This window comes from Erigeron canadensis, chromosome 6 (genome assembly GCF_010389155.1).
Source record: "Erigeron canadensis isolate Cc75 chromosome 6, C_canadensis_v1, whole genome shotgun sequence".
Lineage (NCBI taxonomy): Eukaryota > Viridiplantae > Streptophyta > Magnoliopsida > Asterales > Asteraceae > Erigeron > Erigeron canadensis.
Genome location: NC_057766.1, coordinates 3,965,151 through 3,981,484, shown reverse-complemented (window position 1 = coordinate 3,981,484; position 16,334 = coordinate 3,965,151). Strand labels below are relative to the sequence as shown.

Sequence of the window (16,334 nt, the reverse complement as noted above, 5' to 3'; positions counted from 1 at the left end):
AGTTTTCTATGCATTAAAGGCTGTCAAGCAATTTCTTTTGTTTTACAATAAAAATGAAACCTGATGTTTTTTCAGTATTCAATAAGAGTGCCCAACAATTTCTTTTGTTTTATCGATAGGGTGTAACCTGTCGATAAAAAAGGTTTCATCTAGGGACAAGTATATGTGAAAGTAATTAACTATAGACATTCTATAATGTAAAATAATTAAAGTTGTTTTTTTTTAATGTAATAACTTTCAAATCTTGTTTATTTTATGTATCCGATCACTCAAAAACTTACAAGTGACAGCTTATATGGTTGTCACATATACTTACATACAGTAGATAGAATTTGAAAGTTATTACATATAATGAACACAACTTTAGTTTTTTCAGATATAGATATTCGTTCATTGTTAGTTACATACTTACATTCACGGATACTAATCCCTTTCGTCTAATGAAAACAGTCCTTTTAATTCCATGTTCAGAGACGATGGTGCAAAAATTACGACAACATTTGCATGCTCTTTAACTTGAGCACAATATTATATGCTAATTATGTAGTGTCGCGTGTGTGAAACTAAATCCTTTCTTTAAACGGATAGTTTGTCTTTCCACCTTGTGGGTTTGAAGCTATTTCAGAAGAATTTCGGTTTTTGTTAGTGTTTATTTTCTTTACTGGCTTTGAATTTGAACAACTTTTGTTTGGGATTCATATGATGCGTATGTAGAATGGTAGGTATTATAGTACATGTGAAAATATTCGAGGTGTATATTATTATGCATAAACAGTTGAGAGAGAAAGTTAAGAGCACGAGATGACCATTGGTCATTTAGTTAAATCCTACCAATATGGACATGGCATAGAAATTCTCCGGCTAAGAGATGAACAAGTACGATCGAGTACATAACATTAAAGACACCATGGGTTATGATTCTCAAGTATGATATCACAAATTGATCATTATTGATAACATTGATTTCATGAAAGAGCTAGAGTGAGAAAACTTAACTGATGTAGAAGGAGCCAAGGCGCCGAGCAACGATCAAGTATTCACCGAGTCTATCAGTAGAATTTGTATTTTATTATTTCATCATCGATGTCTCTCCCAGACTTCCTAAGAGCCCATCATTATACTTTCTTAATTTCCTGGCAGTTCATAGTTTGTTTATGCTTTCAATGAAGTTATATCAAAACATGATGTGTGTACGTATCTCGGGTTACTTCATAACCTTACTATGCTTTCCAATAAGTTAACCCATTTACTTAAATTAATCAATTTGGGCTGTTTTTTCATCTCAAGTTGGTCAAATGGGTAAATTAAAATGGCTTAGCTAATGTTGGAAATCAGGCCCCAAACTCACACACAAGACGCACTCAATATGTATCATGTATGTAAACTTGCTGAATGAAAATGAGAACAAAAATTGCTACTGAACTTTATTTATTATTTATTCAATAGTGTAAAGGGTACAAAACAAAACTAATGACTACTGCTCCTACTTATACTAACAAAACAAACTGCCTAAAAACTAAACTACACATACGGACTTGTGACCATATCCTCCATGATCTCCATGGTTCCCATTTTACTCCATATTAGTCGGTTAAACTTGGACCACTTCTCCCCTTTCACATACTTCTAACTTTCTGTCATATTTTGCAATGCAATTTCCTAACTACCAAAGCAAGTTATTTAATAAGTTATAGTCATAAAACGTATTGTTAAAAGATATAGTGTTTGGATTTGATTATGTTGATTAAAATCACAATAATCAGATAATCAACATTTTAAGTGTTTGGCAAATTCATATACTTTAGAAAGTAAATAAGTAAATTGACAAATAAGGACATTAATGAAAAATCAATAATATAAAATAAATCCTAAAACCCTTATATGTCTAATAAAAAAAACTATATAAAAAGCAATGTTGTTTATTAGAATATTGGATATATGTTTATGAAACACTTGAATGTAAAGTAATAGCAATAAAAACACTTGTTTATTAAAGAAATCAATTTACAAGCAAACTACTTAATTATTAACAAATATCAAGTTTAAAAAGCGGACGAAGTAGATAATGGAAAAGCATAGATACACTTGGAGAAGGCGGCAGAAGAAGAAACTTATTTTGCGGGGTGTTTATAAATGGTCAAGGGTATTAGAGGAAACTAAATAGCTGGACATTAACTTTGGGGAATCACGTTTGTGTGTAGTAAGAGAGAGTTGCTTTTAAGAAATTGCATTTTGATAGCTTCTAAACGCAAATAATCAATTCTTTAAACATTTTTTCCAAACATTAAAAACTGATTATTTATGATTTTCAAACGCAAAAATCTAAAAATCTAATATAAAACTCAACCCCAAACACCTTCTTAGTTTAGTTTTTATGTCGTTATCTTTTAAGGTTTTATTAATAATAATCAAACAATATTCACAATTAAGTGCCTACTAGAAAACTAAAAAGCAACCATCATGTTAATTTCCACATATATAATAGTCAAAAGGTAGCATTTTTAATATGAAATTAAGCGACTAGTGATTATTAGTCGTCGTAGAATTTCTTTTACTTAACCATATATATAATTAACCATGGTTACAGCTACTCAATCCGTATAATAAAAAACACCACTCTCATCGTTGAATCTTGCATGCATGTATATTATAGTACCTCTGTTTAATATAAATAGTACCTCTATTTTAAATAGTACCTCTTTTTTAAAAATAAATAGTACCTCTTTTTTAAATTTAAATTATATGACTAGCAACAATGTATTTTAACATAAAATTAATTACTTATTAAAGGTGGTAACATCATAAATGAATATATTTTAATACTAATCAATAAACTTGTTTTTTATTTAATGTTTAAATAATACAACCACATAATGTAGAAATAAAATATATAAAGTATACATCATAAATACACCATCAATATAGGTTCAATTTCAATGCATATAACATCAACCGAAAGTATTATATTAAAAATAATTGTGTGCATAATAAAGGGAAAATAATTAATTTTTTTAAAATTAGTTTACAAATCGTACTAAAATCATACGATGTTAGCATGTGATTCTACCAATTTTTTTTTTTAATTTTATCTTTTAGTTTTAACATTTGTCATCATTTAAAAAGTACAACAAATCTAGCGCAAAGTACTACCCTAGTAAACTTTATATATCAATCATACAACCTACTTTTTATAATTGCGTACGATTAATTTAGGACCTTGGAACCTGGAAGTAGAGATTGAAGGTATTGTAAATTCAACATTGAACTTTATGTCGTTATCTTATAAGGCTTTATTAGTTAAGCACAAAGGAATGTCATAATTAAGCACCTTATAGAATTAAAAAGCAAACATTATGTTTACACATGCATAGTAGTCGAAAGCTAGCGTTTTTAACATGTTTCATTAATAGCCATCGTAAAATTCCTTTTATTTAGCTACTTTCACCGTGTAATATAAAATTATTACACCACCCCCTTGATCCCTTTATTCCCACCGAATAAATGAAGATAATTTCTGTAGCTTTGTGCATTACCTTCATATTTCTTCTTGAGTTCTCATATGGGTATTCAGATCTTGATGCTCTCTTGAAGCTCAAAGCTTCTATGGTATTGACACCCACCGGGTCAGGGTTATACGACTGGAAAGCACCCAAGCGTAACTCCAGTCATGTTTCCAATTATTCAAATTTACATTGTTCATTTTCTGGAGTTTCATGTGACGAAAACTCACGTGTTACGTCGCTGAACATATCCAATACTCCTCTATCAGGGACAATCCCTAAGGAGATTGACATTTTAAACAAGCTAGTGAATCTCATCCTCGTATGTGATAATCTAACTGGTGAAATCCCGTTGGAGATGAGTAATCTTACTGCCATTAGATTCATTAATTTATCAGCCAACTCTTTTACTGGTGAGCTTCCAGGCGTCGTCCTGGCAGGCATGACTAAGCTAGAGGCGTTTGACATTTTTAATAATAGTTTTAGTGGGAAGCTGCTAGTGGAGGTTGCTAAATTGAAGAATTTGAAGACACTTTCACTGCAAGGTAATTTTTTCCATGGGGAAATCCCTGAGGAATACTCCGAGTTTGCTAAATTACAGAGGCTAGATTTGTCAGGAAACGAGCTTTCAGGAAGGATTCCTGGGATCTTGTCAAACATATCGACTCTTAGGGAGCTTTGGCTAGGATACTACAATCGCTATGATGGGGGAATACCGCGAGATTTTGGTTATTTCAAGAAGTTAGAACTTCTTGACCTCGCATCCTGTAATCTATCCGGGAAAATTCCCGACAGCCTTGGGAATCTTAAGATGTTACATACACTGTTTGTTTTTGGCAACAATATCACGGGTGAAATACCACCAAGCTTGTCGGGATTAGTGAGTTTGAAATCGCTTGGTTTCTCCCGTAATCAACTTACGGGTAGAATACCAAATAGTTTCTCAGAATTGAAGAATTTGACATTACTGAGTTTGTTCCATAACCATCTGGAAGGTCCTCTCCCTCCTTTTATAGGAGATCTCCCGAATCTGGAGAAGCTTCAATTATGGGACAACGACTTCACGTCATCACTTCCGGAGAATCTGGGCCGTAACGGCAAGCTACTAGAAGTTGACGTCTCACAAAACCGCTTCACTGGAATGATTCCGCAAAATTTGTGCAAAGGAGGTAAAATAAATACATTATATATATGGCGTATTAATCTTTGTCATTTCCGTTTCTTTCAAAAACAAACTTACTGAGTTACTCTATATATTACCTTTAACTACTGACACTATACATATCATAAAATAGTATACATGGGATATCGGAAATATTTGAAAAGTTCATCCGATATCCAAATCTGAATCCGAAAAATCGGTTATCTGGTTTTGAGATATCCTCACTTTCGGATAATTTTGGATTTTTCAGATTGTGGATTTGGATTTTCTTAACTCACTAAACACCCCTATTGACACTGATGAAAATGCCAAGGATCCAATATTTTGACTGGTCAACCCGTGTAACCAAAACTGCCTGAAAAAAGCTCGAAGTTGTTGTAAACCGTTAAGCAGCGATCCCATGGTCCCTGGATTCCTCTTCTATCATCATCATCATCGTCATCTTTAAATTTAGGGTTAAGTCAAACATACTTTTCTTCTCGTACATGGTTGCCCATCAAACCAGAAAACTAAGCTGTATGACCAACATACTTTTCAAATTTATACACGGTTGACCAAAAGTTGACCGGTTGACCGGTGATAGCCTGTTAAACGTATTTTCTTTTGGGTTAAGTCACTGGATGACCATCGTACTTTCCTTCTTGTACATGGTTGCCCATCAAACCAGATAACTAAGTTGTATGGCCAACATACTTTTCAAATTTGTACACGGTTGATCAAAAGTTTACCTTTTTACCGGTTACATAATTTTTTTATGACGTGGCAATGAAGTGGATTATTTTTAACAATGACTTGGATGCTCAGTCAGCAATCATGTGTATAAAAACGTAATCCTAATTTGTATAATAATAATAATAAATATTGAATTAACACCAATAGTTCCGGCCGGAAGCAGCAGACTCTAAAAAAGTTAACCAAGCATAAATTCTCATATATTGAAAACGAATTCATACATGCTCATATATGGAAAACTAATTCATTTCACTAATTGTCAAATAAATTTAGGGTTTTCAAAACCCCTAATTCCAAACTAAATTCAATACAAATAAATTCAAATACATGTACAAACTAGGGTTTTCAAACTAGGGTTTTCAAAACCCGCAAATCCAAACTAAATTCAAATACATGTACAAATTTGAAAAGTATGTTGGTCATACGGCTTAGTTTTTTGGTTTGATGGGCAACCATGTACAAGAAGGAAAATACGATGGTCATCCAGTGACTTTTCAAATTGCGACGTCATTGCCACGTCATCAAAAAATAATGTAACCGGTAAAAAGGTAAACTTTTGGTCAACCGTGTACAAATTTGAAAAGTATGTTGGTCATACAGCTTAGTTTTCTGGTTTGATGGGCAATCATGTACAAGAAGGAAAGTACGATAGTCATCCAGTGACTTAACCCTTAAATTTATTTTGGATATTATACACATATATATTTACAATTTTACATACATACAATATCTACAAATACGAAAACTGATGCGCCCTTGAGTATAGATGAGTAGGCCATGTGGTATTTGGAAGCCCAAGACAAGGTTTCAAAGGGTACCTCACTAAAATGGGGCATAACTTGAAGTACAGGGCTCCGTTTTCGGCGTATGACCGGTCAAAACGACCGCATAAACGACCTTTTTCTATGAGCCTTCAGCAATTTGGGTCGACCTTTGAGCCCCGAAACGACCTTTTTCTATTACTTTTGGACATTTTTATGTTTTTTTCGTGTTTTTTGGACTTTGTTTTGGTTATATCTTTTGGCCCACTTGTGTTTTAGGGTCCAGTCAAAATTCTCCTATCTATTTATATGTACTAGAACCCTGGGAAATGATCAGTTTTATGAAATACAAAAAATCATTTTTCCCCTATTCAGAGTGTGTTTAGTGTGTAAATCTCAGATTATCGGTATTCAATCTGAATCAACGATAATTTGAAGAATTGTTCCTGATATTCTTTGAAATCAAGAGGTTCGATTATTTATCTCGTATTCCGTCTGCGTTAAAAACACATTATAATCGTTATCACTATCAAATTCTAGGTACATATATGCCTATTTTATGAGGAAAATGATATATCCTTTTTATAATAAGTTATTTAAAAATCATTTTAATCAATTATCTTTTAACATTTGATAAAATTAAAAGATACAATTAAAAGAGTTATTTCAGGTATTATATTAAGTTTCAATCAAATTCACCTTAAAAAAAAATAGATATAACATTTCCTATTTTCCAAAACAAAATTTTAAAAACCCATCAAATTTTGACAACTACCATACCTTTTTTACGACACTCGTTCTATGACAACCCTGTGTTTCATCATTTATAATATAGCTGAAAGAGGAGGTCAGGATACACTTGACACCCCTAATCTTTCTTCTTAGGCCTGATTCTCCTTTCTAATTAATCTAGCTCTCTCTTTTTTTAGATTTTTTTTTTCTTTTTTGCTTATTAATTAGATAATTATATTTAATACCTATTATAAATTTTTTTCCTATCCAAACAAATCTTTTTAAACTTTAAAAATATATACTATCTTTAAAACTCTCACAAGAAGTTATTATATATACAACCCAAATAAATTTTTATTAATCATTTTTCATCATTCATCTTCTTTCTATCTTTAAAAAAAATCATGTTCATATAACATCTAAACAAAAAAGCACACACGGTTTTTTTTATATCACTTTAGTTTTATATTTTGCATTTTACTCGTGTTTGTTTATTATTGATATTAAATTGTTATCTTACTGTTATTTTTCATCTGTTTTAATTTACTTTTTTGTCAATTGTAGTTTGATTATTGTTTCTTCTTCTACTAATAAAGGGTTTATTTTATTAAATTTGTTTTGTTCTATGTTTTGTTATTTTTCACATGTTTTATTATTTTTATTTTGATATTTCCTTTGATACAATTGGTCATAAACATCTTAAGGTGTTGCTCTTCGCGAATCTTAGAATACCCCTGGTTGGGATGGGTATGCCCACCACTTCACTTTCACTTAGGCAAGGGCCAAGTCACTTGGGGACCCTATCGAGCTCCCTCACAAAAAAAGGAATTGTTCATCAATGAGAAATCAAGACAAACCAGACACTAATTAATAAGTGAATCCAATATTCTATTTTCTTTCAGGTTACCTGGGGTGGCAGCCAAGGGTGATGGGAGTTCGGAAAATATATTTTGACATTATCCGTTCATCCGACAGGGTGAAAATTATTAATGGTATATACACCATCACAAAGTTATACCTTATACCTTCCCAAATATAAAATCAAAATCATAACAATAAAGTGATAAAGCATCAAAACAGTGCTTGACAAAGAAAACTGGTGGGGGAAGAGTGGTTGGGTTCGGCCACCGGCGTAATGGTGTCCGACAGAGTGTCGGTCGGAAAACCCGTTCTTTACCTTTCTTCCCTTTTTCTTTTAATTTGGGTTACTGCTATCATTATAACTACCACTATTCATATCCCCACTACCACCACCGCCGTCTTCCACCTCCGACAGCTTTTTCTAGCACCATCACCACAACTGTTGGTCGATCTATCTCTCTCTAAATATATATGTATATGTAGATCTATATATATATATATATATATATATATATCTGTATATGTGATGGGAAGTGGGATTTTAGTTGCATAAAAGAAGGTAGTGATAAACTAATATTACTTTTTAAACATCCACAAAATTGTTGTATATAGTTATACATTACAATTAACGAGCAATAGTACCTACGCAATACGGTGATGAGATGATGGGGGTGATAGGTCATAGAAGGTAATAAGTCATAGAGTATGATAGCCAAATGCCTTAGTCGTACGGGCTCTGTACTCGGAATTAGAAATTCGTCGAAAGTATATCGAATGACATCTCTAATGAAAGAGCATGAAATTTTAATAACACCCATACAATTTTTATAATTTATCGATATACGGTTTTTGACATAAAAGAATTTGAATAAATTAAAGGAATAAAATGATTTATGGAGGAGAGAAAAAAAAATTAGTGGTTGTGATTTGAAGAGAGAAAAAAAATGAGTGGTTAGGATTTAAGGGTATTATAGGTATATTAGGTAGAGATGTTTAAATTAGTGAATAAAGAAGGATAATAATTTAGGTAGTTTAAATCATATTTTGAAATTTTAAAAAAGGACAAAATGCTTTATAAGATAGTATAGATAGATATATCCTATATGTAAGATAGTATAGTTAATTGGTGGATGGGAAGAAAGTAAGAAAAGTGCCTATATTTTTTCCTTAAGTTTCTATTGTTCATTGCACTTTTGATTAAGATGGATCACATGCCGTCTATCTATGTAGTTTTAGTTTCATTATCTTCTTAATTCAACCTCTAACTATGGTTTATTTATTATAGATACATGTTTCTAACTTATACAAAAAATGGATACATGACTCCTTTACCAATTAATGTGTCGATAAATTCCATGTTTACAAACATAATTTTACAAATTTAAATGGCATATGAAATGAAATCATATAAAAATTTGTTTTTTCTTTCTTTTTTCTCTCCTTAATTTTCATTGGTGGAACTTGAGTTTGTAAAAGTTTGTTTGTATATTGTTTGTAACTCTACATCTATCTAATGTGTTTAGTTTTGATCTATTAACGGCCAAGGTATGTTAGTATCCACGTTCACAAAGGGTCTGGCATGGGTTAACTGGCCTGACTTAAAAACCACACGAAACCCGACCCAGTTGAACATGATTCGGTCCTCGGTCACGTTTCTTGTAATTCGTGGGTTGCGAGCCTGTCCGGTCCATCAAAGGTCCAGGCCGCGCGCGTTTTGGCCCATCAAGGGGTAGGTGGAGAGTGGCGGTGGAGGAGGTGTAGATGCCTAGATAGTGGTGGTGGAGGTGGCAAGGGCGAGGGTTGGTGGTGGTGGTGGTGGCGTGTATGGTGGTGGTTTGAACGGCAGTATTGTTTGGTTGGGATACAAAAGTGTGAGGGATATTTTTGGTACATCATGAGTTTGAAGCTTAATTTGGGGGTGGGGTCTTGTCGGGGTCCTCACTTAGTTAGGCATCTATAATGGATTATACGCACTCTCTTAATGCTATAGATACTCTCTTAATTATTCTTTCTTTTTAACCAATCGAAACTTGTCGGGATTTGGAACTGATATCTACCTGCGATTCAAATGGGACCATGATCAATACCAGACTGTCAGTCCCAAGCCCGTTGCCCCATCCTTACTAGCAAACAAGAATTGTTTGACGCATGAATTGAAAACATATACATTAAAGTAGTTTTAATTTGTTTTGTGATTGATCAGGGAAGTTCCATGGGTTGTTTCTAATGGAAAATTCGTTCATTGGGCCACTGCCTGCTCAAGTTGGAAGTTGCAAGTCATTGACCAATATAAAAATGAACGATAATTACTTCAATGGATCTATTCCAGTCGGCATCTTCAATTTGCCGGAACTCCTCATGCTTGAGATCAGTAATAACAATTTTAGCGGCGAGCTTCCTGCCGAAATGTATTGTCCCTCTCTTTTAGTTCTTTCGATATCGAACAATAGGATCACAGGAAAAATACCTTCAGGGATGAATGGTTCTGTTAATCTACAAATGCTCTCCCTCGAATTAAATGGCTTTGTTGGTAAACTCCCAGAAGAACTTTTTAATCTGAAAAGTTTGTATACGATTAATCTTGGTGGCAACAATCTCACTGGTGTCATTCCAGATTCCGTTGGTAATTGTTCGGGTTTAATTACTGTAGATTTTAGCCGAAATAATATATTTGGTGAAATTCCGAAAGGTTTTATGAATTTGCTAAGGTTGAGCAACCTCAATCTCTCACGAAACAGACTGATAGGAGACATTCCGAGCATATTAGGTCACATTAACAGCTTGACGACGTTGGATCTTTCGTATAATAAATTGTCAGGTACAGTCCCCTCAGACGGACGACTACAAGAGTTCAATGACGCGATATTTGCTGGAAACCCTAACCTTTCTTTATCACATACAACGCACAGCCCACGGAAATCTAAAGACGAGCAAATCATCATATCGAAACTCTTGATCATCCTAATCAGCACGGTTGCCTTATTCATGACATTGATATTCTTCGGTGCATTAATATCAATCATATGTATAAAAACGAAACGGGGCAATAGATCTGAAACATGGAAACTTACCACATTTCAGAAGTTAGGTTTTAAAGTTGAAGACATTCTGGAGTGCTTGAAAGAAGAGAACATGATTGGGAAAGGTGGTGCTGGAACCGTGTACCGTGGTTTGATGCCCAACGGTGTTGATGTTGCTATCAAGCGTCTAAATGGTCGAGACTATGGGTTTGATGCAGAGATCAAAACGTTAGGAAGATATAAACACAGGAACATAGTGAGATTACTTGGATTTGTAACAAAAGGAGAAATCAATCTTCTAATTTACGAGTACATGTCTAATGGGAGTTTAGGTGACATTTTGCATGGACCAGGAGGGGAACATTTGCAATGGGAAGCAAGGTACAAAATTGCAGTGGAGGTGGCAAAGGGATTGTGTTACCTTCACCACGATTGCTCACCGATTATCGTACATCGAGATGTGAAATCAAATAACATACTGTTGGATTCTGATTTTGAGGCTCATGTAGCTGATTTTGGTCTTGCCAAGTTCCTGAGGCGCTCAGGTACTTCCGAGTACATGTCATGTATTGCTGGATCATTTGGATATATTGCCCCAGGTAAATTTTTTAATGCATAACCTTAGAATTTTTCTTTCATCTTTGCTATAACATGCTCTAAAAGTAGTCTGTACATATGAGAGTGATTAATTAGTACCAATTTCATACTTTTAAATCATTTACACAATGCCGTTCGGAAAGAAAAAAAAAATAACCATTTACACAATTGGTCTGGGAGGCTAGGAATACCGCCCGAAAAATTGTTGGTCAGGCCCAAGTTGGTCAAGGTCGTCCAAAAAAACCCGAAAGCTCGACCCTAAGCTTGAAACCCAAGGATTTTTCCAAAAATAGCCTGGCCTGGGCTTTATCATTAAAAAAAACAGCTTCTTTATTAAAAAGGTTATATATGTGTATATATGTTATTATGTATAACTCTATTTTTTCCATAATAAATAATGTCATACGGTTTTCAAAATTTTTAATTACTAAAACATAAAGATATACAACTCAAATTAATATCTTCCATCAAATGGCACCTTGGGCCTTGATTGGCCTATATATTCTCCAAAAGCCTAGCTAAGCCTGGCCCGAACTTTTTGCCAAGAATTTTTTTAAGAAAAGCTCCTGGCATGACCCGAATCTGGCTTTGTGCATCTTTATTAACCTGGTGGTATGGTGTCCTATTGGTCTCTCATGGTCCAATCTTACTAATTACGGAGTAGTAAGCATCTTAGGATTAGGGTGGTCTAAGAAAAATCTAAAAAACGGCACAAGAATACTTGTTAAACCTGAGTCAAAGTTCGATTTCAGGGATTTTCAAAGGGGGGTCCCTCTTCGTTTACTTGTATACCCAATTATATATAAACGTACCAGGTAGGAACATAGGTAGGAACATGGTATATATTGCAAATAAATATAATTCAATAGCTAGCCTGCTACATTAGATTTGTCTTCACAAATAAGATGCTACAGTGATACGAGTATATATCTTATATATGAGCATGTTGGATTAGTGGTAAACACCCTCACCTCTAGAGACCTCGTTGAATGGTCTTTTCTATCATTTAGGTAGAAAATGGAAACAACCTCTACTTAGGTAGAGGTAAGATCTGTCTAAATCTTAACCTCCCACACACACCGTCGAGGTATTGAGACTCAAAACTCGCGAAAGGTGGTACTGAGCAATTTCTTTCTTTTTAGTGATATATATCTTATGAGCATGTTTTGATAAATCAACTTTAATAGTCGTTGCTACCATCAAATCATTCTTCATATGATTTATGATTGTACACTGTGTGTTTGGCTAAGTACAGTGTTCATTAATGTGTCTATGTGCTGATTTCAGAGTATGTACACACCTTGAAGGTAGATGAAAAAAGTGATGTCTATAGTTTTGGAGTTGTGCTTCTTGTAATGATATCAGGTAAAAAAGCAGTAGGGGAGTTTGGTGATGGGGTGGAGATTGTTAGGTGGGTTCGAGAGACGATTTCAAAGAACCCTCGACCAACAGATTCTTCTGTCGTGTTGTCTTTATTGGATTCAAGGCTCAGTGGTTACAGTCTCTCAAGTGTGGCACATGTGTTAAAGATCTCAATGATGTGCGTGAGATACGAAAGCACAACTAGGCCTAGCATGAGGGAAGTCGTCTACATGTTGACAAATAATCCTCCACTCGGGGACACAATTGTGGCATAAGAATGCTTAATCTACAGGTTTGCTAATAAGAGCCAGAGGTGTTAGTAAAATTTAATTTCGTGCTTTATAATTTGTAAAAAACTTAATTATATTAAACTATAATCTCACAATGTGTGTCATAATGCCAATAAACATATAACTTAGTCGATGTTTATGTATTCGTATGAAAACATTTATTAATCTACTATAGTTTGCATTCATCTGTATTTTCTATTAGGCCTAAAGGAGTTCCCGTAACCCCTAAAACTAGATCTATACCCGGTTGTTGACCGGGTTCGAAACAATAAAGTATATTGATAAGCATACAAAACACGATCAACTTTATCTCATAAAAAAACTTAAACAAATAATCTAAAATTAAAATCGTCATTGGTATAGGATGACATTGTAAAATCTGCAAATAGACTTAAATTTAATTGTCCTAACCAGATCCTCCTTAGTGAGTTACTCGAATTTAATGACTTTGATATATATTAAAATTGTCAATACTCGATCTTACCCGAATTTTGACTTGAAACCAACTTGCAAAATTGGGTTAGGATTGTGAAATCTCGATCTGGTAACCCGCCAACTTGATTTTTTTGGGTTGGGGCCAGGTTGACTTTTGGGGTTAATAATTCAACTTGTCAACCCAAAAATATTTAAATTTAAATAATGTTTTTTTAAAGGTCGACCTACCAACTCATTTTATCCCACAACCCATTTGACTTGGAATCAACCTGTCAACCTACCAACACACATGACCCGGGATCAAACTGCCAACCCGTTTAACCTGCCTACCTACCTTTATTAACCCATGTGACATGAAATCAACCCACTAATCCATCTGAAATCAACATATTAATCGGATGGCTTAGGTAGATCCTTACTCAGGTTCGAGTTGAAATTACTGTCTTAAAACTTTTATTAGCTTAAGTTGGGGTCATAAAGTTTCAATCCGCCAACCGTATGCAAATCAACCCGATTAATAGGCCTACTACAAAGTATATGATTTGTCTTAGTTTTAAACCGCTAAGTATAGCCATTATACCATAGTAAGTCTCTACCTTATAGCTTTAATATTTATATTATGTATATGTATATATATATATATATATAATTATTCAACTTAACCATTTATCTTTTAAATATTCTACCAGTAAATAACAATCAAAATTCAAAATGGATGATTGACAAAGTTGATCACCATTACCACGTTACCGCATATAGTACCGAACTAATATGTTTGTTTTGGTATAAACATGACATAAAATAGCAAGAAAAACAAAAAAGAAAACTTGTATAGAAAATTTTAAAATGTAAACTCAAATAATTGTTATTTCTTATGACTTTAAACTTAGATTCAAGAAAGTAACACTTTTAACATATTTACTTGACATATGAACTCCTAATTAAACTTCTATATTATAATTTATCATAATGGGATTCAAACAATTTTATTTACTTGACATGTGATCTTCTAATTAAATGATATTGTTTTTTTGTTAAAAATTCTGTAAGTCGAACTTCTTATATATTTGTTTAATTCATACTTTAAATATTGTTTAGTTTATAAATGTGTTACTTCAAAATACGTGAGTTGACAATTAATCTTAGAAGTAGTTAAATTCAAGTCCATTCTCAAATTGATATCCATTACAATAATTTTTTTAAAAGTTCCCATGATTAAAGAATGTATAATAAATACATAAAAGAGTTACTATATTTAAAATATTTATGTTTGACTTTTAATTTAAAAGGTTGAGATTAATTTGAATTTTAATTTGAGTGGTCAAGATCACATGTTAAACTTATTTTTTTCTCTTAGCTATGGTAGCCATATATATATATATATATATATATATATATATATATATATATATAATTCATGACATAGTAGCATGTGTCATCCTAGTTAGGAGTGTTCAAAATCGGATACCTGGATATTAAGATATCCGAATTTTTGATATCATGAAAACTCGGATATTGGATTTGACCATCTCAAATCCGTATCCGAAATTTTGGATGTCTGACTTTTGGATATCCGGAATTTCGGATTCAGATACTGGATATTAAGCCCCTATTTCCTTTTTTTTATTTTGTTTATCACTAAATTTTAGGTCTGTATTTGATACATGGGGCTTACGACACGACCAATATTAGATGTTAATTTATTATGATTAAAAATTTAATTTACTATTTTTAGTAATAAAAAATTAGAACTTTGATTTTTATATTGAAATATTTTTTAAAAATAAGTTTATCAAAGTTATTTACTGTGACATGCTTAGCGATACTTAAATTTTACAAAACTATAATATGTTCATTAAAGTTCGCCAAAGTCTCCCTCCTTCTCAATTGTTCCAATCAGATCCGAAAAATGAGAAAGAGTAGATTGTGACATACTTAACGGTATTTGAATATTAAAATATCATAGGCCACTATCATCTGAGATACTTTATTTTACACATTGTGTATTACATTCTTTATTTATTATACTGAAATTATTAAATAAAAAATGTAAATTTGTGATGAAAAATAAAAAAAATTATAAAATAAAGTCAATAATGAAAATAACACTCCATTTTAAGAAATTGAGAGTTGTGATTAATCGATAAGTTACTAGAGCAATTGTCAAGATATTAAAAAAATAATTTAAATTAAATGAGTAGTGGAAGTTAAGGATAACATAATGAATCATTAGTTATCAGTTGAAGACTTGTAATTTCAATTAGAAGTAATATATTGATTGCAATGTACTTTTTTTATTAATTGTCTTTAAGTTTTGAAAGATATATCCAAAACTTGTTGATAGATATACGGGCTAAAAGTCTCGTGCGTATTGTTACTATTAGGATTAAGATTTTATTAATTTGGATAAAATCATGTAAAAAATTAAATGATGACATCAGCGAGAGTCGATAAAATCAAACAATGCGATTGGCTGATAAGTCATTAGTTCAGTTGTCTTTTAGTATATATATAGATTAAGATAAGATTAAGATTATTATTAATTTCATGTTTTAATCTGCTTTCCAACTTGCCTGACCTGCTTAACTTTCCACTTTTATTTTTAAATAATTTGTATTAATTTTTGTCTATTCCCGATTTCTAATCTGCTATTTTAGAACTATTTTATCTGAAACTTTTTAATTGAAATCACTATTTTGTTATTAGCAGCATGAGATAGACGCTAAAGTTTCATAGAAATTCAAGCTCAGACTAAGCCGATTGAAAAACAGACAGATGGTACTGATTTTTCATACAGAAATAGCTCAATGTATAATCGGAACCAGGCATGGCTAAGTTTGGATAAGATCAGCATAATGTATAACCGGAACCAGACATGGCTA

The 16,334-nt window shown here is 32.7% G+C and overlaps 1 protein-coding gene across 1 annotated transcript; it reads left to right on the top strand.

Moving 5' to 3' along the window:
• Positions 1–3,501: 3,501 nt before the first annotated feature.
• Positions 3,502–13,002, top strand: LOC122604144 (receptor protein kinase CLAVATA1-like). Its single transcript, XM_043777042.1, has 3 exons — positions 3,502–4,669; positions 9,952–11,367; positions 12,653–13,002. Exons 1-3 carry the CDS (start codon positions 3,502–3,504, stop codon positions 13,000–13,002), a joined length of 2,934 nt encoding a protein of 977 aa, XP_043632977.1.
• The last annotated feature ends 3,332 nt before the right edge of the window (positions 13,003–16,334 follow it).